Source organism: Hydra vulgaris, chromosome 10 (assembly GCF_038396675.1).
Source record: "Hydra vulgaris chromosome 10, alternate assembly HydraT2T_AEP".
NCBI classification, from domain to species: domain Eukaryota; kingdom Metazoa; phylum Cnidaria; class Hydrozoa; order Anthoathecata; family Hydridae; genus Hydra; species Hydra vulgaris.
Genome location: NC_088929.1, coordinates 39,415,951 through 39,441,096, shown reverse-complemented (window position 1 = coordinate 39,441,096; position 25,146 = coordinate 39,415,951). Strand labels below are relative to the sequence as shown.

General features: G+C 26.3%; 1 protein-coding gene across 1 annotated transcript; it reads left to right on the top strand.

The window, feature by feature from the left end:
• Nucleotides 1–286: 286 nt before the first annotated feature.
• LOC100209045 (matrix metalloproteinase-2-like) lies at nt 287–13,264 on the top strand. The gene is made up of 7 exons (XM_065808827.1): nt 287–549; nt 2,558–2,806; nt 2,883–3,141; nt 5,365–5,586; nt 5,916–6,192; nt 6,429–6,715; nt 13,092–13,264. Exons 1-7 carry the CDS (start codon nt 442–444, stop codon nt 13,175–13,177), a joined length of 1,488 nt encoding a protein of 495 aa, XP_065664899.1. The 5' UTR covers nt 287–441; the 3' UTR covers nt 13,178–13,264.
• The last annotated feature ends 11,882 nt before the right edge of the window (nt 13,265–25,146 follow it).

Here is a 25,146-nt window from a genome sequence, read left to right as displayed (position 1 = left end):
CCAGCGCTATACACAACCGTTATTTAATTTAAAAAATACTTTTTGTAGTTATTGGATTGTTTATTTCTTTCAAACCAACTTATTTTCAAGTTATATTCTATTGCTATTTTCACCATTATTTAACTTTTACATAATGTTTAATATGCTTGAGCTAATAATAAAATTAGTACTAAACCTCGCTTTCAACACTTATCGAAACCTCATTAAGAGACTTTCCTAAACCTCTCTTTAACCTTTTGATACCATTTAAAATCTCTTAAAACCATCGACCGCTTTTTATCTTTTTGTTCGAGATTCATTGTTGGTATGCATTTTTCACATTTGTAAAAAGTAAACAGATTCGACTCCTTCCAGATGTGATTTTATATAATAAATAGAAATCGTCGGGCAAAACAAACTTTAACTAATAAAAGAAGTATTTATAACAATATTAATTTTTTTATGCATTTATTAATAAGTAGACAAGTATTTTTTTGGGCAATTTGTTGGATTATAAAATTCAATGAGCCAGCGCCAACTCGCCATTCAAAGGTCAACAAAGATTTCCAGGTGACATAAATTTTATGATTAAATATTTATTTTAATTATTATACTTATTTATAATTCTTAACTTTGTTATATAATGTGTGTATCATTTTTTTTAATGCTGGTAGAAAGTGAGCTTTGTCTTGTTTGTAAAAATGATTTCGTTGTGTCAGTGTTCACAAATGTTGATTTTTCATCCATAAGACAAAGCAGATAACACTGGATCAGTGTATAGCCTAAACATACTACCATTCATTTTCGATAAATTTTTTTTTTGAGTAATGATAAATATTTTTTTGGAAAACAAAATTTAAAGCAGAAAATTAATTTAAGAAAAAATAAAGTTCTTAAATAAACTCAAACAATTTTTTATTTGAAAGGTTTTCATGAAGTTGGTAGTTCAAAGAAACAGTCAGGCAACAAAAAAGAAAAAAATCTGTGTTCTACTGGATTTAAGGTCCTACTAAGCTATATAAAGACATTTTATTATTTTTTACACTTGTAATAAAACAAAAAACGGCTTTAACGCTCTTGTCAACCCAAGGATTTTAGACACATTAACCCAACTGATTATAGTTTAGTTTTATAGTATTCTAAGGTTTCAGGTAGTATTCCAACGTTTTTATCAAAAAGTTGATTGCAACAAAGAACTATTATTTATCTTATCAAATATCAAAATAGAGCTAAAGATTTTTACATTTTTAATGATTTTTCAAAACATAAGTTATTTTAAGTGGTACTTTTAAATTTACATTTCACAAAAGTTTTACTTTCAATAGATACGCATCGGAAACAAGTTTTATGAAGCTCTAGTGCTTTTGTAACAGTACATTAGACAAAACATTACTTCAAAAAGATACTTTAGCATATCAAGCGGAACTATTATTTTTAATTAAAGTTTAAAACAAAAAAAATTTTTTTAATTTTTCTTTAACAATGAACTTTTATGAAAATTTTTTTTTAAAACTATTTGTTTAACAAAGCATGCTGTTTGAAAACAGTAGTAAATTAGGAAGGCTGTCTAAAAGTCATAAAAATTTAATGAAATTGTATAACGCGAAAAAAAAATCCGACTGTTGTGATATAAATATATGACGTAATTATATAGATTACATATATAAAGACAGTAGGCTGTGTGAATATTACTGAGTTTATTGCAAAAAAATTTATTATAGAGAGTTCACGGACGAAATCTTTTTTTTTAGGTTATTTAGGTGCTCCCAGAAGTCCTTACAATCTTATCACGGAGCACCGCGCGAGAGCAGCTAACTAGATGTTCACGCTTTTGCAAGTTTTAGGCCCAGCGCTTGTGTGATTGTTTTGTAATCAGCGCCAATTAATGATATGGGCCTCCAATTTTTGCATTCAGTAAGATCTCTTGTTCCGTAAGATTCAGTAAGATTCCCTTGTTTTGGAATCAGTAATATTATTGATTTTTTTATAGAGTGGCTGGTATTTTTTTTTTCTACATAAAGAATTTCGTTGGCAAATTCTTCAAAATCTTTTTCTAAAGTGTACCAAAAAGTTTTATAAAACTCAGTTGGAAGTCCATCATAGCCTGGAGACTTTTTCAAATTTAAATAGGACTCTTTTTAGGCCCGCGCCCGTTAAGCGGGTATTTAAAAGTTCGTTTTGTCATTACTCAAATGTTTAGTTATGTGTCACAAGAAACTTTAAAATAAGTAAACAGTATTATCATCACAATGCTCGACTTCACTACTGATCTGACGCTAAGTTGCATAAATAAGTCTTATAATCAAAATCTCCGAAATCCAAAATAAACTTTTATACAGAACACGCGTAAAACAATATAGCTTGTGCCTAAATATCTTTAGGCTTCTATTACAGCTGTTTTATCATAATTTTAATAGAATTTATGATGCTTATATTTTAACATATATATACTTTTTTCAAGGTTACGATGATTTTTTTATAGGTCGATGATTTTCAAAGATTAAATTTAAAGTTTTTTTTTAGTTTAAAGATAAAGTTTGTTTATTGATAACAAGTAAAAACTTTTTTTGTTTAATAGCATTACCTACCTATGAGTGGTTACTTAAATTTAAAAGAGCCACAATTAAAATTGATACTTGATAAAAACTCTACAAAAATATCGCATCAAGTTTTACCAATGTTTGGTTACATTCCTGAAACAGCAGTTTTAAACAAAAAAACTACTACTATAACCGCGAATGTACTTTTAGCAACGCCGGACAAAAGTAGGTTGCATGACACAAGAGTTAGAAGATATACAGCTCAGGGATCAAAATGGAAGAAATCGGTAACCGGTTGTATTGTCTTAAATTTTTTTAAATAACTTTTTTTGGTTCTAAATAAAAAACTTTTTTTTTTTTAAGGATTTAACATGGAAACTATTAAATCAAAATAACGATAATTTGAGTCGAAGTCAGGTAGAAGACACCTTACAACAAGCTTTTGCAAGATGGGAAGCAGTAACAAATCTAAGGTTTCACAAACTTGAGAAAAATAGCAACGAATATGCCGATATTGATGTATCCTTTGTATATCGTTTCCAACAGCAACAACGAGATCCAACTCTATTTTATGGAGCTGGTAATGTTTTAGCCCATGGGTATTATCCAAACAATAATAAAGGTAACTCCAAATACCAACTTGCTGAAAATTCTTTTATATGTTCAATTTATACAATCAATAGAAGGAAAATATTAAAAATAATCTATAAACTTTTTTTGCAATCAATAAGAATCAGTCAACTTTTGTATATCGTATATTATGGTATGTTTTTTAAAATTACTTTGCCCGGTGGGAAATGACCTTGTGACTAGTTAGTGACAAGTCAGCTAGCTTTATAGCAATTTTTGAGCAATTTTTTTAAATTTACATTACTGTTTTGTGTTTTACATTTTAAAAAAATTTGATTTTTAGCATCGGATCTAATATATTTATGATAATCACTGAACTTGTAACATTGCGTTTTTATTATAACATGTTGCTATCTAAACATTGCAGTTTTGTAGCTATTGATAATACTACGATATATCTTTTACTACATATTAATGCATTGTAGCTAGATAACAACAAATCTGTAGCTACATACATAGTGGATAGCTATATATTGCAGCTTTGTAGCTGGCGATATTATTACAATTTATAATAGCTACAAATTAAAGATTAGTAGCAAACTACAACATAGTTAAAAATCTAAAGCAAGTTGATAGCTACTTGTTGTAGGTTTTTAAACTAGCAATGTTGTTACTATATGTCGATAGCTTTATATCGCAGTTTTGACGCTAGCCACTATATAACGATAATTCTATAGCTACTATATGACTATTCTATAGCTAGAATGTAGCTGCTTACTGATATTGCAACATGTATATATATATATATATATATATAGGGTCTTTAAGAGCGCCAATGGTGGCACTCTTAAAGACCCTATATATATATATATATATATATATATATATATATATATATATATATATATATATATATATATATATATATATATATATATATATATATATATATATATATATATATATAGGGTCTTTAAGAGCGCCACCAAAAGACGCTCAAGTTTCTTCTCGAAGAACTGATTGAGTAGCTTCAGTGGATTTCCTTCAGTGAAAATTGTTTGTTAGAGCAATATATTGTAGCTTTGTAACTTGCTAAAACATAACTATAAATCTAAAGATATTCGATATCTAAAAGTTGTGTGTATAAATAACACAGTTTTTAGATATATATATATATATTTTTATATTATCTCAGCTAAATATAATATAACAACAAGTCTATATCTATTCGATAGCTAAATATAATATAACAACAAGTCTATATATATTCGGTAGCTAAATATAATATAACAACAAGTATTTATTCGATAGCTAAATATAATATAACAACAAGTCTATATATATTCGGTAGCTAAATATAATATAACAACAAGTATCTATTCGATAGCTAAATATAATATAACAACAAGTATCTATTCGATAGCTAAATATAATATAACAACAAGTATCTATTTGATAGCTAAATATTGTAACTTTGTAGCTATCATCGTGCTTGTTTTAGATAAAACCACAAAGTAATGAGTTAAAAAAAAGTACTTAACCTTGAAAAAAATGATAAAAGTGTGGCATAAACGGAAATCCTGTGATTGGAAACGGAAATCCTGTGTTGATTTTCAATAATATGTGCTGTGAAAAGTTTTCATACAAAAGTGTTTGCAACTATTGTAAGATTATAGTATGAAATAATAGTATATATATGAATATGTTATAAATATGAATAAATAATATGCAAAAACAAGAATGCGAATTCGAGATAGCTTATCGCTAGCTTTTCTAGCTAATGATCTTCGTGGCCAAATTGTTGTCTTTATTTTTGCAAGTTGTCGCTTGCTAGTTAGAAGCAAATATAGCTAGTTATCCTCGAAGCCGATTTGTGGTCTTCATTGTTGGAAATCGCGAGCTAGTTGCTAGCTTTTTTTTCTTGCGTCAAAACAATTACAATGAAAGTTACCAGATAAAATAATAAAAGAATAATTGAAACAAAATATTTTTTATTCTATAAATTATGAAGAACCTTTAAGAGTTACCTATATTTTAGAACAGGCTCAAAATTTTATATGATTACAAATAATTTTGTTATATATGTATATATATATATATATATATATATATATATATATATATATATATATATATATATATATATATATATATATATATATATATATATACATATATATATATATATATATATATATATATATATATATATATATATATATATATATATATATATATATATATATATATATTTAAATTACTTTATGTTTTACAGGCATATCTGGTGACCTTCATTTCTATGATGAAACGCAATTCACTCTTGGTACAACCAAAGGTATAAACTTACTATGGGTAGCTGTACATGAAATCGGACATTGTATTGGATTAGAACATTCAAGTGTAGAAAATTCTATTATGTACCCTCGGTATAAAGGATACATGGGAGAAAATTTTACTTTATCAAAAGATGATATTTTAGGAATACAATCAATATACGGTATAAAATTATTTTTTTTATTTCCTCATTTTGTAAGTTGGTAAGAATGTACGATTGCAATTATTTGGGATTACAAGAATGCTTTTATATTGAACAGTTATTTTATTAACTTGAAGAAATCAGTACTATATAAGTTATAGAGCAATAAAAAAACATTTATTAAAATACACCAAGTAATTTAAATTTGAATAAAAACAAGAGGTTTTATAGCAAAATATTTTGAGGCAGTATTTAGTTAGGGAAAGTTATTTACTTTAGTTTGTAATAGTTTACATGCAAAACATTTCCAATGCAACATTCATTTTTTACTCAATATTAATTTTATTTAGGTTCCAAAACACAAACCAGGACTATGAAACCAATTATTACAACAACAAAGGTTTCAAAAAGCAATCTGACAAATACGTGTTCAATGAAAGGCGCTGTGTTTGAGGAATTATCTGGGATTACGTATGTGTTTAATGGTGATAAAATCTATAAAATTGATCAGTGGTTGAAAAACGTTGATGGTCCAATTCTTGTTACTCTTTTTTTGCCTAATGTTAAAAGTGTTGATTCCGCATACATAAATAGAAAGTCAGAAGTTATATTCTTTGAAGGAACAAGGTTTTAAAATTTAGTATATTTATATAAATTAATATATATATATATATATATATATTATATATATATATATATATATATATATATATATACTTAATTTATTAACCAAAGATATTTTCAACCCGTAATAAATATTTTCTAATCATGTTCAAAATGTTCTGTATATATGAAATTCTATTTTATCTAGAATATCTATATAATATTCAATTATGCATAATCTGTTTAATTTTATTACTTAGCTACTATATTTACTCAAGTTTGTCAAAACTAGTTCTTCTCGAAAGTGGGTCTATTTTTAAAAAGTTTAGAGGATTAAGAAATGATACAAAACATATCGATGCCGCTTTTCGTTGGCCTGTAAACAGAAAAACATATCTTTTTTCTGGAGATCTATGTTATAAATTCAGCGACTCAAACTTTCCTCATCGTGGTTACCCACAAGAAATAAGTAAAAGCTGGAAAAATGCGCCAACGCAAGTTGATTCTGTACTTGTTTGGAAGAATAAAAAAACTTATTTTTTTAAAGGTTAGTTAGTCAATAAACTAATGGTAAACAAATTTTTATTGAGAATTGTTCAATAAATTTAAGACAACTTTTAACCTTAAGTTATAAACTATACTTTCAGAGTCTTGGTTTTTTTTTGGCTCGGTTCTCGGTCCTTTTGAGAGGATATTTTCCGAGCCGAGATCTGATACAAAAGCGAGAAAAACTGAGGTCTTTTTAAAATTGCAAAAAACTATAGAAATAAATGTGAAATTTAAAAAAAAAGTTTATTTTATGATTAGTTATTGTTAGCTATGAATCAAAAAGTTTTACATTTACCAAGTTAATGTTGTTTTATAAAATAACTTTTTAAAAGACTTAAGTCCTTCAAAGTTGCTGCTGACATTCTCTTCTGTCTTTTACTCGATTGCTTGAAATTGAAAATTTTTTTTCACATCAAATCAATGTTGGCTTGATTAACTTTCACGCATCTTCTAATTGGCATAGTTGTTCTGATATAAATCCAGTCGTAACGAGCAAAAATGCTTACAATTTCAACTCTTCAAAAACTCCTAGATTGTTTAGAAGGTTTTGCAGACTGAGAGTTAAGATTAGACGCCGTTTTAGAATATCTTTTTTAATTTCTTCAAACAAACGCCTCAAAAAAAACTTTCCTCTATTTGCAATTCCTCAAGTAAAATTCCAATGAATCATCTGCAATGTTCGAGTCAAAGTCATCGCCACTCATGACATCCAAAGCCATTTTACAAGGTTGTAGAGTTGCTACTAATCCAGGAAGACTCGTCACTAAGTAACTAGGCAAACCATATCCAAATGCTTAAAAAGTCGTTTTAATAACTAGCCATCAAGTTCTGAAATCGAGAATCAGAAACTTGATATTGGTTCCAAGAGATTAAGCATTTTCTTTATGCTCTTTTACTCATTTAAGGTTATACCAGTATTTTTTTACAATAATTTGCATATCTTCAAGAGTTTTAGTAGTAAACAAAACATGATCATACTTTTTTTTTTTAATTTTATATTTAAGTTGCCCCAAGAAATCTTTACGGTCGTTCCACAGAGCGCCGCAAAAAAGCATTTGAAAGGAAGTTCCTTACCAATGTTATAAAACTTGCTAAGAGGTGGCGCTGAACCAGGGATCTTTAGCTTCTGAGACAAGCGTGCTAACCACTGCGCTACAGCTGCTCGAGATACAAAAGTCTTTATTTTTGTTTTCTTAATCAAAATTTATGTCGGCATTATTTTTGTCATTATTTTACTTTTCTTTTTTTGTAGCTAAACTAAGCACGCTTAGCACTCTGTAAGAGCTTTGTGATATGCATGCTGACATGTCACACTCTGTATTCTGATTCTCCTTCACTCTGGTCTGATGATGAATCCTCATTTTCTTCATTGATGTCTGCAACTGCCGTTTTTCGTGTTAGTATTTGTTTTACACAAAGGTGTATTCCATGATTACAGCAACTGTGAATAATTCGTTGCAAAAAACTGCCGTTTTTGGTGATAACACTTACCCCATTCATAGTTTGACTAATTTAATCTCGGTCAGGATTAATGTCGAAGGTTATTTAATGATTTTGCAACTTCAAAAAACAATATTTTTGGCATCAAATTCATTGCTCGTTTCGATCAGTCAAAGATTTTAATTGTATTTGTTGAATCCAAAAATATGGATGCTCATAACTTGAACTTGTTTGCCTCATCAATCACGTAGGAATGTTTTCCTATATTAGATTTTATCAGCGTTATTTCCTTCATCATTTTGTCCTTTACAAACGCTGCAGCGTTTGTAAATGACAAAACCGCTTGATTTTAGGGGTTTTAGGTTGAATTTCAAAAGACATGAGGTATTTCTTCAGATTCTATAAATATGCATATGTACAAGCCGGAATGTGTTAAAAATAAAATTGAAAGCGTTCCTCCTTAGTCCAAAATTGATATTTTCTGAAATCCAGAAATTAGCGTTTAAAAAACGATATTAATTTTATTATTTAAGCGTACTTTCATTACAAAAATCAAAGAAAGCCACGTGTCACTCCATTTTTTTTTTTTTTTTAAATATAGTTAGCTTAATATACAATAATACCTTTAATAGTTTCACTAATAAAGGTCTTAAAACGGTTGATACTTGTTTAGAAATATTATAAAAAATTTTACAACTTTTTTTTTTATTTTGTAAAAGTTATAACAACTTTTTATAACATCTTTAATTTATAAACATTTATATTAAATAAAAATAAAAGTAGATAAATATTACTCATCTTTCAAGGAAAAAAATCATTATAAGCCTAGAGATTCAGTTTGTTTTTGTTGCTGTAACAAAATAGACAACTACTCTCTTCTTAGTATGCCCTTATTAGTGACACTAGTTCGAGGCTATGTACACGAAGGATTCAGTTTTGATATAAATGCATTTCTACTGGACTTTGTTGCCGTTGCAAAAATGCTCTCTATGCTAAAAAGGTTATTATATTTTATAAATATTTTATTATATTTATTAAATATATTCTAAAATATTTCACTGAAAACAAACAATCTTGTTCACAGCAAGGAAAGCCTGTAAAAATGATAGAAGAGGTTTGAATAAGTGGAAAGGAGTTTCTTATAAAGGTAGGAGGTTTGCTTCAACTGAGGATCAATGCTTATGTCCAATTTGTTGTATGGAATCAGACAAGTGCAGCCACAAGATTTTTAACTTAAGAGACTATATCATTGAGTCAAATGAAAATCTCTGCATTGAAAGATTAAACTCATTATGCAAAGATTGTTTTTAACTAGTTGGAAAGGGCATTAGACATCCATGCACAAAAACATCAGCTATGCTAAGAGTCTTATTCTTTCCAAGGATGAAAAGATGTCAGAGCAAATAACCTCAACTGCTTTAAAGTTACTAACTAAGGATGAAAATTCGTTACAATTATCCACTGGTAGATTTTTATTTATTTTCTCATTTATTTATAATGACTTTCTGCAATATTTTATTCTAATTTTAGGAGGATCACTCCTACCTGTAGTACTTAACCAAAGCTCCAAACAAGTAAATGAATCTCTACGGATACAATATTTGATATCAAGAAAAATCATGATATGCCTGAAAATGTTGTTCGTGATAGTCTTAGAGATTTACGTAAAGATCTTGATCGTCTAGGTGTCTAAATATTTTATAACATAATTTAAATGGCAGTACATTAATTTTTTTAATAAATCTATAATATTTAATATATCTCACATTGTTTACAGTATGATATTTCGCAATTAGGTGTTGAAAAGAATTCAATTGCTACGGTTATGAAGCGGTCTCATGCTCTATATAAGTTTTATAGTTACAAAAAAACTGTTTTTTTAAATGGAAAGGAAGATGAACTTAAAAACTCCGTGTTGAAAAATGTTGTATACATTGAAGATCTCACTAGACTTGTTCAAGAAATCTGCTCTCTACGTGGATTAGATTCTATGAAAGCCATTGTTAGAGTTGGAATTGACGGAGGACAGGGTTCACTAAAGGTTTAGTAACTTAACCTACTTTATATTACGCAAATAAAATAAATAAAATTAGAAATATTATTCAATTGTGATTAATTTTCAAATTATAATGAACATTTTCGATGAAACAAAGTTAGAGGAGCAAAGTAGAAACAAGAAAGACTCAGGAGTGAACAAGGTGATAATTCTGGCTTTGGCACATAACTTCAAGGAGAATAACCATAATCTTGTAATGCTTCCTAAATTAATTAATCTAAATCAGCTCAAATTTTTTGTGGCTTCTGACCTAAAGCTCAAAAACGTACTTCTTGGCATATCAGCAAGAGATTTTGCTTAATTTTATTAATTTTTTAAAGTAGCTATTAAAATATTAAATCTCAGAATAATAAAATAATTTTCTATAGAGTCATGGTGGAAAGCAAGCTTATTGTAACTGTACTGGTACAATAAGCTCATCAGGTGACTTGAGAACTTTTACCTCCCTAAGTTCAGATTACTATCCGTACCAAGGTGCAGGATGCTCTTATAAGACTATTAATTATATAATTATTCAATAATATTATTAACCCATGGTTGCTTGAGGAAGATCCTAGAAAATATATTCTTGATAACATCCTTCCTCCGGAACTTCACATGTATGAGCATGTTGTGACAAAAATTGTTGACATTCTTTTAATTAATGAGGGCCTGAAATCCTTTTTGGATAAAAATACTGTAATGTGGCATGGCTATAATGGAGGCGGATTGGATGGACCCAACTGTGGTAAAGTTCTCAAATTATTAGATGAAATGATGCTGGTAACACCAATTCAGTTATACTCCTGCGTTGAAACCCTGCAGAAGTTTAGAACAGGTAACAATTATATATATATATATATATATATATATATATATATATATATATATATATATATATATATATATATATATATATATATATATATATATATATATATATATGTATATATATATATATATATATATATTTATATATATATATATATATATATATATATATATATATATATGTATATATATATATATATATATATATATATATATATATATATATATATATATATATATATATATATATGTATATATATATATATATATATTTATATAAAAATTTATATATATATATATATATATATATATATATATATATATATATATATATATATATATATATATATATATATTTGTATATTCTAATCATATAATTAAAATTTTTCAGTTGCAAAAAGTTGTTTTGGCATAATGCTATAACCTTCATACGGTAAAGATATCTTGCAGTTTATTGAATCTGCTGAATATTTACAATGTTATTGAAAAGATGTGTTCGACAAAATATTGTCATTTGGTTGGAAACTCTATATTATTAAATACCACTTTGTAGATTTTCTCAATAGGAATCAGAAAGCTCTTGGACTTTTTTTTGGGGAAACATCCAAGGCTGTACTTAAAAATTTAACAAAAACATTGAAGCGCTAAGCTGTTGCAGAGACTAACAAAAACCATGAATTGAAGCCTAAATAAGTTGCTTCCACCTACGGTTCTATGAGAATTTAAACTAATTAATTCAAATTTTTTAACTTTTTTATGCAATATATATGATCTTATTGTTTAATTGAAAAAAAAAAAAGTTTTTTATTAATTTTATTTTGCTTTGAAACCTGTAATATATATAACAGACCCCAAAATAGTAATTCTAGTAACATGTAAGCCGTAAAGTCATTAAACCGTTAAAGGTATTATTACATATTAAATTAACCACATTTTGAAGACAAAGATAATGGATGGTCATGAAGGTTTCTATGATTTTTTTAATGAGAGATAACTAAAATAATACATTTGATATTGTTTTTTAAGCACTATTTTCTGGATTTCGAAAAATATCAATTTCGGACTAAGTAGGAACGCTTTCGATTTTATTTTTAACACGTTCCAGCTCGTACATATACATATTAACACAATCTGAAGAAAAACCTCATGTCTTTTGAAATTCAACCTAAAACCCTTAGAAACAAGTAGCGGCTGCTTAGCTATAAACTGCCTTACGAACTTCTTTAACGTTTTTGGGAGTTTTAACCTTTGTAAACTTTAAATCAGCTTTTGCACCGATTGGTTTGCACTTTGGTTAAAATTCCAAAGATCTGATGCTTGGCAACATTTTCGTAAGTCAATGTAAGTTTCACATTAAAAAAAGGGTCAATCATTTGTTTTGTATTGTAGTATGTTTGTTTGGTGAAATATCCTTTGCTTCGTCAGGGTACAGTGTGCATTCAATGAAACTTGTCAATTTTCATAACTAGTCAATAGTTTTGCGATTTTGATCAAGTTTCTATCACATTTGATCTATATTTATATCACTATCAATATTTGAATATGTTCAAATTTAAAAATCATATAAGTTGCAAATTAAATTAATAATACTTCCTTTTTAGTTTATTACAGTTCGCTAATTGTTATTTTATATTTATTTGTGTGAAAAATCGCATTATCAACATAATTTAAAGTGATCAAAAACGTTTTGTTGCAATTTTAACTTTTTAAGATTATTTTTAAAAATATTAAAGCCGAGATTACTGAAAAATATTTTACGATGAGGACTATCCTTTAATCAAAAACATTGCAACTCTTCTTTCATTCATAATAAAAAGCTGATTTAATATACTTCAGTAATCTCGGTTTTAATATTTTTCACATTGATCTTCTCGTTATTTCAAGACCGAAATTCCGAGATTGAAAAATTACCGAGATCGAGATTTTTAAGACGAGAGAGATTTGAAAGTATAGTCACAACCTTGCTATAAAAAATAACTAAAAAAGTTCTCAAATATTTTTGTTACATAATTTTTCTAAACCACTTTTTGTTATATCTTTTTAAAATTTGATATTTACAACTGTTTAGGTTCCAAGTATTATCGTATAAACGATCGGGGCGAGGTAGAAAATTATTATCCAAAAAGCATATCTGGTTCATGGATGCAGTGTTAACGGAAATTAAAGCAAAAACTTTGAATATAGTTCCTTTATTAAATTATTCAATATAATACTAAGTATGTTACACAGTGTAACAGGTTTTTTGAATATTTCGAAAATATAATATTTCTAGTTTCCTTATGTATTGAAAGCTTTTCAAATAGTAATTTTAAAGTCCAAAAGTTTTCTTTGAGATTGATAAATTTAACTTTGGTTGGAGTAGAATCTTTTTAAAAACAGATAAAATTAATACTTTTTTTATGTCAAAATATTATTTATTTTATCAACCACCACATAATATTGATTGTTAAAGCAATAATTGGATTTGATATTGAAGTATTTTAAAGTAAATGCATTGTTTAAAATATCAGTACATGTTTTAATTTATATTGTATATGTTTTATTTTATTTAATGTATATATATATATATATATATATATATATATATATATATATATATATATATATATATATATATATATATATATATATATATATATATGTATATATATATATATATATATATATATATATATATATATATATATATATATATATATATATATATATATATATATATATATATATATATATATATATATATATATATATGTATATATATATATATATATATATATATATATATATATATATATATATATATATATATATATATATATATATATATATATATATATGTATATATATATATATATATACATATGTATAACTGATTGTATATAGTATCATTATTGTTTTAAAAAGTCTTTGTAGGCAATTTATTGAATATTTTTTGTTTTCTGTACGTTTTTTCATATTGCTGTATTTTAAGAGATTAAAAGACGGTTTACCGAGTATTATTTTTTTTCAGATATTTTATCCAGTAAACAAAATATATCAGAACTTTATGAGACATTACTATGGTAACCTTTTATTTATCATTATTAACATTTAAAAAAGTAAATAAACAAGTTTAATTAGGATCAGCACCCTTACCGAAAATTTTCATGGAAAATCTATAAAAAAAACCATGCAAAAACCATGGGTATTTGGAACACGTTTTTCATGGAAAAACCATGGGTCTTCCATGGAAAACCCATTAGTTTTCCATAAGAAACCCATGAGTTTCCCATGGAAAAGTGTTCCAAACACTCATTGAAATTCTATGGTTTTTCCATCTAAGGAAAAACCATGCGTATTTGGAACGTCTTTCCAAGGAAAACTCATGGATTTTTCATGATAAAATTGCATGTTTTGTTTTCAGGTATTTTAATCTAATGTTATTTGAATTATTAAAAAATAAAAAGCAAATTTAAATCACGCAAGTCGCTAATACTATTGAGTTCTTTTAATCTATAAGATTTACTTTCGCCGAATAAAATTAATAAACAAATTAAAATCTTGTTGAATGCTACAAATCTTCGAAAAATAATAGCTATAATGCACCTAAAACATTAAAACTTGACTTCACCGCAATATTAAACGCAAGCGTATGTATAAATATACTGAAAATAAATAAAACAAAAAATTACAACTAATATCATACTATAAGTGATATACATAGAGTGATAAACAATTGAAATAGATAAAGAAAACAATTTTTACAGAAAATATAACAATTTACATGATTATCATTTATATTAACTATTTGATAAAAATAGTGTATATAAATTTTATAATTAATAACTTCAAGTTTCAACAAATTAAAAAGAATCATCAATACAACATATTTAATAAAAAAACACATCAAGACCATTTATAAGGGCGATTGTACTACCAACTGTGTCTGTAGAATCAGATGAACGTCAAACAAACAACCATTCACATAATATTAAAAAGAATTTATGCGAACTAATATATATATATATATATATATATATATATATATATATATATATATATATATATATATATATATATATATATAAATATTACCTGCATGTTAGTAACTCGCCATCTTTATATATATTATAAAATATGTACGGTTAAATAAATAAAATAAAAATTTGTATTGCCAATCAAACCAGCTTGTTGATAATGCAGTAATTTAAATAAAATGATAAAGTCAAAATAAAAAAAGATTTATGCATATATATAAATGTTACCTGTATCTTAGTAACATTTAGATAGAACAAGGCAGCATCAAATTTATTATTACTTACAAATCGTTATTAAAAAAAGCTTCCTTCTTTGTCAAATCTATCTGAAAGATGTAAAGCATTATTTCTATCGCCAGTCAAACTTACCTGTTTATAATGCAGTAATTTAAATAAAATGATAACGGTAAAATAAAAGAACATTTGCACACACAAATTCAAAAGTTTATTATTTTACTTTACTATTTAAAACATAACATATATAATAAATATGTAATTTATTAAGTAAAGTGAAGTAAAAACATAATAAATATTAAAGTGTGTGCATAAATTAAATTATTTTTACTTAAGACGAGCACTTCACATTAGTTAAATATAAACAAATAAAAATAATTGTATTATAATAAATAATTGTGTATTATTTATAAACATTGCTTTTATATGCTTATATTTAACTGAGAAGTAAAATCTTGTGCATTAATTAATTTCCCTTTCTGATATATTTAAAAAATACTGTAGTTTTCCTTCTCCAACTAAGTCGTTCTTAGAACATCATTACAAGTTGAATCCCAAAGATTATGCTTATATCTTTTCTGGCTATTTCAATCTCAATTCACCATTTTATTTAGACAGCTTTTGAACTATTTTTAAGAATATTAAATGCATATAAAAGCTGACAATGTTATAAATGATATAAATGATGAACAACATTATTTATATCGCTAGTCAAACCAGTCGGCTTATAATGTAGTAATTTAAATAAAATAATAAAGTAAAAATAAAAAGGATTTATACACAAAATATTTCATTATTTACATATTCTAATAATTCTGCTATTTAATAGTAAAGAAAAAACATAATAAATATCGCTACTAGATCTAGTCGCTAACTAAATGCCGACTTGAATGGTCGCATCAACAAAAATTTGTTGCGGCCGTGGCGCAGTGGTTAGAGCGCTTGCTTTAAAAGCAAGAGATCCATGTTCGAAACGAGCTTTGAACATATTTTCGCGTCGCGGTACGGAAGAAGGGGTGAACTTCCAGGTTAAATGCACTTCCGCGGTGCTCTGTGACAAGACCGTTAGGTCTTCTTGGTGCACCTAAATAACAATATTAAATAAAAAGACAAAAACAACTTAACAGAACTAAAATTGAATAAAATATTTATCATAAAATGAAGTTTTTTTAATACTAAATAAACATTTACCATACAATAAAGTGTTTTAACTTCAAACATTTTTATGCAAACTAAAGCCATTAAAAAAAGAATAAAAAAAAAGATAGTTCTAGTTATTTTTACATTAGTTATCTAATCTTATCCGGTAAGCAGTTGTCTAAGGTTATCTAATATATTAGAAAAGTTTTATAAAAATAATTATATTAGTTTCAATATACATTAGATAACTAGTGTATTAGAACACTACCCAGTAAACACGCTTTAGGTGGTCCAACTGCCAGTGTTGGCTAACTGTTGGCATTCCGTGCCAACCATTAACCGACTGTATACCGCGTGTTTTTGAATCGTAAAAGTTTCCCGTAAGTTTTATAAAAGTTCAATTATATTTTATGTAACTGTTTTTAGTCGCGTTTGTCTAATATGAAACAATTTATAAATTTTTTACTTTCAAACCCTTTTTTACCTTTTAATTAAACTTTTAAACTCAAACTTTCATTCAACTTTTAATATAACCGTTTTGCTGACAAGTACAAATATTTTACTTTTATTCAATAGTTACACATTCAGATATAAATTTTGACATTTGTTAGAGTTTTTAATATAACTTTATGATGATTTTATTATGTATTAAAAATTTTAACTCTATTTTAACTATTAATAAAAGTTAAAATACAGCTAAAATGTATATGTGCATATAAAGTAGTTTGTTTACGTGTGTATTTCTATATATATATATATATATATATATATATATATATATATATATATATATATATATATATATATATATATATATATATATATATATATATATATATATATATATATATATATATACATATATATATATATATATATATATATATATATATATATATACACATATTAATATATAATATATATATATATATATATTATATATACATACATATATATATATATATTATATATATATATATATATATATATATATCATATATATATATAATGTATATATATATATTATATATATATATATATATATATATGTATATATATATATACATATACATAAATATATATCATATATATATATATATATATATATATACATATATATATATATATATATATATATATATATATATATATATATATATATATATATATATGTATGTATATATATATATTTATATATATATATATATATATATATATATATATATATATATATATAAAATATGCACGCATAAAGGTTGTTATATTCTAATATATAAGTATATATATGTTATAATATAATAATTTTATGTATGCATTATAATATAATAAATTTATGTATGCATTTTGTGTTTGAGAATGACTTAATCTATAAATGTAGGTATAGCTTATATGGTATTAGTTTTAGCACTTCCCTAAACAACTACTTCTATGCCCTTATTGTTATTGACAATAATCTATCAATGTATTAATTTTCGATTCATATATGATGTCTTTTTTTTGTATTTACTTATTTGTTACATTTTTTCATTTCGTATTTATCATATGATGGATTTATGCGATATAGAGAAACAAAGTATTGTAAATTTGTATAAATTTTTTAAAAAAAACATCTATTAATAATTAGTCCAGTTGATGTCTAAACTTCAATGTTGCATACGTCATTTTTAAGTAGTTGCTAGGCTTTTCTAAATGTGTTTCTTATTTACATGGTTTTACAAGCAAGGTTTGCAAGCAAATTTGAGCTGAAAATGTTTTTTAGCCTTTAAGGAGAATGGATGTTGTTCTTTGTTTAATTTAATTTGTTTAAATATAGTAGTTTTAATAAATGTTAGTTTGCTCTTGGTTTTTTACTTATTTGTTTTCAGATTCTTAAGAACTAAGCAATTTAGCTAAGCAAGTTTTGTTTTATTTTTTAGTGCAATTGGAAAGAGCTGAAAGCTATTTTTTGTGCAATTGGAAAGAACTTTAGTGTTTTTTAGTCACTTTACACAGTATAACTGGTACTGATTTGAGTTAGTTTACTTTTCTTTTTTTTTTTATATTGCATTTATTTTATATTATATATATTTTATGTATTTAACATTGGAAATTTACTGTAATTTGTTGACACAAAAGTGATCAACAAATTACAGTCAGTAATTTGTTGATCACTTACTTAAATAATTTTGTGCATTGTAGTCTAGATTTTTTGTTAAATTAAAAATAATTGATGTAAATAAATATTGTTTAATATTTTTAATAAACAACTTATGTATATAAACATAAAAAGATATGGATTTCAATAAATCAGGCCAAAAAAAAGCCTGCGGCCCCATATTTAGAAGTAATATGTTAGTTTAAAAAATATAATCTTAGTTTAGCGTAATTAAAAGTTTTATTTCAATTTTTTAAAAATATTTTTTAAAACCTACATAATCTTTTTTCTGTATTTTTCATTAACGAAATCTTTAATCAATGAATCTATAATAATTGACTTCATTTTGTCTGCTTTGCTTAATAATAATGCAAAATTGTTTAACGTTTTTTGTGACATAGTTAATCAAAAATCATTTTTTGTTAATTTTAATTTTGAAAATGATCTTTCTCCAGAGCAGTTGGATATCATGAAACATTTGAAAATCCTAAGAATGATTTCAGTATTTAGAAATGTAGCCTCCATTTGTTTTTCCTTTATAAGTTTGTACAAGAACAAATGAGACAATTCAGTAACTTGAATATTAAAATGTACTTTCAAATACAGATGCAGATGTTTAATTTCTGCATATAAATTATCATCAGTATCTTCTGTGTAGTCTTCCACCAGACGATTAAAGCATGTCTTCACCTTATCTTTGTTGAATCTCGTGTCTATTAAAAATACAAATTTGTCATTCTATTCCTGATAGCGTTGACCTCTTTCTTTTAAATTTGTAGTAAGATCATTGATAGTTTTTAAAAAAACGTTTGTCTTAAACTCTTCACGTGGACTTAATTAAGGTTCTTCTAATCAGTTTTCACCTAATAGTGCTTTCTTAATACGGTATCTCTTTTGTAAATAATTTATGTCTGGTAACAGTAATTTTGCATCTTATTCTATTAAATCGAATGTGTTAGTTAAACCAAGAAGATAATCTCGAAGGGTTGAATAAAGTTCAGCTCATGTATTTAGAGTAATAGTTGCACTTTGCAATGATTTGGAAACAGCATTCATTTGTTGCAGCAGCATTCATTCGATAGTAAATTTCAAGGTGCAGCTCTTGTTTTATGTTTCAAAACTTTCACACTCATTGATTTTAACCAATCCTTCCATTAATTTATTGTAGTTTTGGTGAATGGTTTTGACAGAGTCAGCATGAGCGCTCAACCAAGTATTTGATAGTGATTTCAATGAACTACTTGCAAACTGTTCCAAAACACTCCACAACTTAGTTCAGTTCTTGAACAAAGCCAAAAAAATTGATTTTCTCGATGCAACAATCTACAGCAGCCTCTCTTACCAAGTTAAGAGAATGACCTGAACATGGTAAGAATTTTGCCAGCTTATTGAACTCCAAAATTCTAGCTTTCATTCCTTTATATTTTCCAGTCATATCGCTTGAGTTATCATAAGACTGGCTTCTGCAGTTGCTGATTTCCAAAATCAATTTTACATTTAAAAAGTCCACGGTTGCATTTGCTCAATTTTCCCCAGTGTGATTATCGATGTGAATGAAGTTGACAAGAATGAAGTACACATAGTTGATCTTTGTGACTAGCATCAGGTGTTGAATCTACTGATAATCCTTAATACTTAGATTTTAAAACATTGTCGCTGATTGATTACAAAACTTTTCTTGTCATCAATACGATTAATTCATTACATGTATTCTTTGAGAGGTAGTTTATTTTTCCAGAACCACTGTCACCATAATTTTTTATGTGTTTGGCCAATAAAGAATCAAACTTAGCAATCAACTCAAGCAGATCAGTAAAATTCCCGTTGCTCTCAGACCCAAATTTTTCATTTGAACCTCTAAAAGTTTCTTTTGATCAATGTGCAAATTACAGCTATAACTCTTCTTACAACCTCTCTCCAGTAGTTTTTTTTCTTTGCAAATTTCGTTAAGAAGTTGATCATTTAAAAAACCTTGTTATTTTTTCTGTGAAAGTATGCTAATGAAGCTTTTCTGTGGTCTGATAAGTGTTCATGCCCATGAATTGATGCCCCTGAATTTTTCCAATCTTTATATCCCGTTGAAGCTAAAGCACATTTTGAAGGTTCAAAAAGCTTGCAGACAAAACAGAATCACAACTTAAAGCTGGGGAATATATGAGCTATTCTCTATTAAACGTTTCACCATTTACTTTTTCCTCATTAACAAGCTTATCGAGCAATATCGATTGCAATCTTGATACATCATTTTAGAGGATTAAAGCCATAACCTGCATTTTAACATTTTAACGGATCGTTATAATGTTAAAATGCAGATTATGACTTTAAATCCAAAATTGTATATTCTCAGCTGAAAGAATTTCCCAAAGGCCTGGATCACTTTTCCTATTCAATGGTAAATCGATAGGGAAACATACTCTCTCTTTATTGAGTTCCGATTGCTCGTTTAAAGTTTGAGTTTCATTAATTGAGTCCTCTACAAAATCCAATATTTTTGCCTCTTTACTTATGCCACAGTTTTCAAGATTAGCTGAAGTTGATGAATTACTATGACATTCTGCTTTTAATAAAAAACTATCAAGTTTTTGTTGTTTCTTTATATTTTTTTCTATTTTTTTTTTCTCTTTCTTTTTGCAGCTCCATAGTTTCTTCCCATATCTGTTAAAAGGTTCTGAAAATGAACACATTTAATTAATTTAATTGCTATTGTTTACGAGCACTGATTTTGCTAATAGATAACACTCCACAATTTTTGTTAATAAAATTAAGTAAAATAGCCTACATAAATAATTAAAAGTTTGTTAAAAATAAACAGGAAAACAAATGTTAAAAATTTATGATTACTTTTTTCCCAGCACCCTTATTTACTTTACGTAGAAGCGTCCAAAATATTGCTTAAGTTTAATGCAATTTAAATTTTAAAACAGTTACTTTCTTCAATTACTAAGATATTTTACTTAAAAGCGTGCAAAATTTTTCTTAAAATAAACGCATTCATTTTATTTTAAATCGAATATTTTAAAACATTATGCACAAATAATAAAAAAACAAATTTATTAACTACCGTTTTTAATATTAATATGGAAAATTATTCAGGCTGTTTTGCAAATAAATAATGTTTACTACTATTGTAAACCTTAATTAATTAGAAAAACAGCTCTAATTATAGTTATTTTCTTGGTTTGATAAGTTGAACCAAGTAATTCTAGAAATAATATTTTGAAAGGTTCTTGGTTGAACTTTTAATAAAAAAATGTAATGTTATTTAAAAAACGTCAAATGTTAAATAAAATTGTTGAGTTAATTGTTCGTTAAAGTTATTATTTATATGAACAAAATGTTGCAAAAATTTTTTTGTTTAATTTTTGTCTTAAAATATTTTATTTTTTTTAATCACAAAAATATTTTAAAAAAATAAAAAAAGTAAAATTTTTTACACAATTACTTTCTAATGAAAATGTATGCGCTTTTCAAAAATTAAAATTTAGTTTTGTTGCAGCTCGATTTTGGAACCCCCTTTTTTGCAGGGCCCCTTTTTTTGCAGGGCCCCCAAGGCCATGGCGTATTTGGTTACTGGCAATATGTTTAATGATAATAGTGAAATTGAAGTGGATAATATTAGGCTCAAAGAAGTTATTAATGTAAATATTATTAGGCAACTTGAAAATAGTTGTATTTAACTAAAAGATATAGGTCTAGACAAGATGAAATTAATCGTTGTGGAAATGTAGGAAATAAAAATTCTGACTAGTAAGTTTTCTACTCAGCAAGCAGAAAACTTACTTGCCAGAATTAAATGTCAAGCAGTGTTAATGTCTGTTAATTTGATTTTACTTTAGACAATTTAGAACAAAGCAAAGTATGAATTTTACTATTTATAGTAACAATTAATAACAGTTTTGAATTTAAATGATTTTAAATTTTTTTACAATTTCAAACATAATTATGTTCTTTTTTTTTTTAGTTGCCTTTGTCATCACTTGATTAGTTTGCTTACTTTTGAAACATGGTTTAATTTTGTAAATTTAATATGATGTGAAATTTACTCTATTAATCATTAGTCAACAGTTAGAGAGAAGCAAGAGCTTAATTAAGAAATGCTGGAAATTAAAGCAAAGGTAAAAATAATTTTGTATACTGGTAACATAATAAAGCCAGTTACTACTATTTATTGCGTTTTTTTTTTACTTTTTTTAACATGCTGCTTAAGAAACACTTTCTTTCTCTCTCTCTCTCTCTTAGATGAGAGGGAGAATTAATAAAACTATTTTAATTACTCGGAAAAAGTATTGTGTGCTTACAAATATTTTATGCTATGCGCCATTGTTGCTGTGTTTTGTGTTGATAGACCTTTGCTGTTATAGCTATTTTTTATTCTTTATATTTTCTGTTATACTATTATCCTAATTCTACTAACAATAAAATGCAAATAATACTTTTTTAATTAAAAATTGTAACTTTTTATTTCTTTTTTTAGGTTTTTGCAGGCTTTACTTGACTTTCATTTCCTGGTACCTGTGTTGTGACAGATTTTAAAAAGAACTTAACTGATGTTAATGCGGTCTTTACGTCGTTAACTATAAGCAATTATATTGCTGATAGGGAGTCAAAGTTAAAATATTATTTATAGATAAATTTGTATTTAATTTTTTAAATAATATATCAAGTTATTAATGTGTTTTTGTTATTAATGATTTAATTACTCATAACCCTATTAAAGGTTGCTTGCTGCTAGTTTTTTTTATTATTGCTACTGTTGTAAATTTCTACTGTTATTATTGTAGTGTAGTTGTTATTGTTATTACTACTATTATTATTACAATGATTATTACTGTATTATTACACAGGTCAACAACAACAAAATTTTTTCTGGTGCCGAACAAACAGTTTATTTTTTGTATAGCATTTCTCATTTTGATTTCAAATATGCAACTCATTTTTCACCATCACGTCAAGTTGTAAAAATAGTTGTAAACTTTTATAACATTTGCACTTTTAATTAAATTGCAAAAGCGAATTTAAAAAATCGCGAAAAAATCATATAGTTGGGCCAGTAATGGTACCAACTGATAGCCAACTGTTTTATTACTGTTGGGCCGTTAATGGTACCAGCAGTTTATAAAACAGTTGACTAAGTGTTGGTAAAAGCGTTACGTTTTTTTCACGGTACTAACTAAACTAAATCAAAAGAAAGAAAGGTTTTAGGGATAAAAGCATGAAAAGGGTGCAAGAGGGTATTATTTGGAAGCTCTACACCTCCCACACCTTGGGTAAGGTGGGTTAAAACTTGAATATCATTTTTTTGTAATAATAAATAGTATTTATATAAAACACAAATTTTTCTTAAAAAAATCTAACTCAACAACAAAAATTAATATAAAAAAGGATTATATGCAAATATCAACTTCACAAATATATACACACACACTATACATACACCTATTAATAAGTGTATATAGATTCAGCTAAGTGAATCTATATAAACTTATTAATAAGTATATTTATAGTTGTTAATTGCTACATTCCTGAATCCTCTGCCACCAGGAGGTTTATATTTAAAATAAGGCAGGTCTTTACCTCCATTCTGGACCCATATGCGGAAGGCCCTTTTTGATCTAGGCCAAGGGTGGCTTCGGCGCCAATCCAAGAAATTACTCCTAGACAAGTCTATATTTAAAAAAAAAAAAAATTTAAATGTGTGTTCGAAAAACTAAAATGTAAAGCAAAAATTAAAACACAGTAAAAAACTTACCAAGGAGATTTTGGTTTTCACTCTGTGCGCCAGATGGCAATGATGACGTGGATAAAGCTGGTAAATTTAATTTTTAATATGAAATGAGTTCAATAAAAATTATAAAAAGTAGTATTTATTTAGTAAAATACCATTTAAAAAAACAAATTTACAACATCATTTAGACATATATCTACCAAGTTACTCCCTTTTGCGTCTCTTACCTCCTTTAGTGTCTCTGTAATAGAAAGTGAGAAATACCTTTTATATTGTCGCTTCAAGACAACTTGGCAGCGTCAAGACAAGCAGAAATTATTTTTTAAACCTGGTTATTAATGAAGCTTATACGAGTGTTAGTGGTTAGCAATGGAGCATATATTAATTTTAAAATGTTAGGGGCAAGAATATTCCCAAAAAAATATGTTCTTCTGCAAAACTGAGCAGCTGGATTAGATTTACAATTTGTAATTATTAGCACAACTTTTTTCACTAACTGAGTACCAGAAACATGATCAAAAGTTGGATCCTTAACCAAAACATATAACTTTTTCATCCGAGACTCAGTAATGAGTTTTCCAAACAATGCAAGCACGCACATTTTATTTATGGCAGTTTTATTACAAAATGTCCCTCCTTAAAATTGCTTGCAAACTTTAAAATTTTACTGTTCAAACAGTGAGGAAATGTTTAAACTCACTGTAATGCTTCATAAAAATGAAACAAGTATGAAAACGAATATGAAGCTAATTTCAACAATGTCTAGGAATAATACTTTTTTGATCACCTTTGATGTCTATAAACCTCATTTTGTTCATTGCTAAAACAATTTTAACTGCCAAACAAATTTCCGAATACTTAACAACTCTCACTC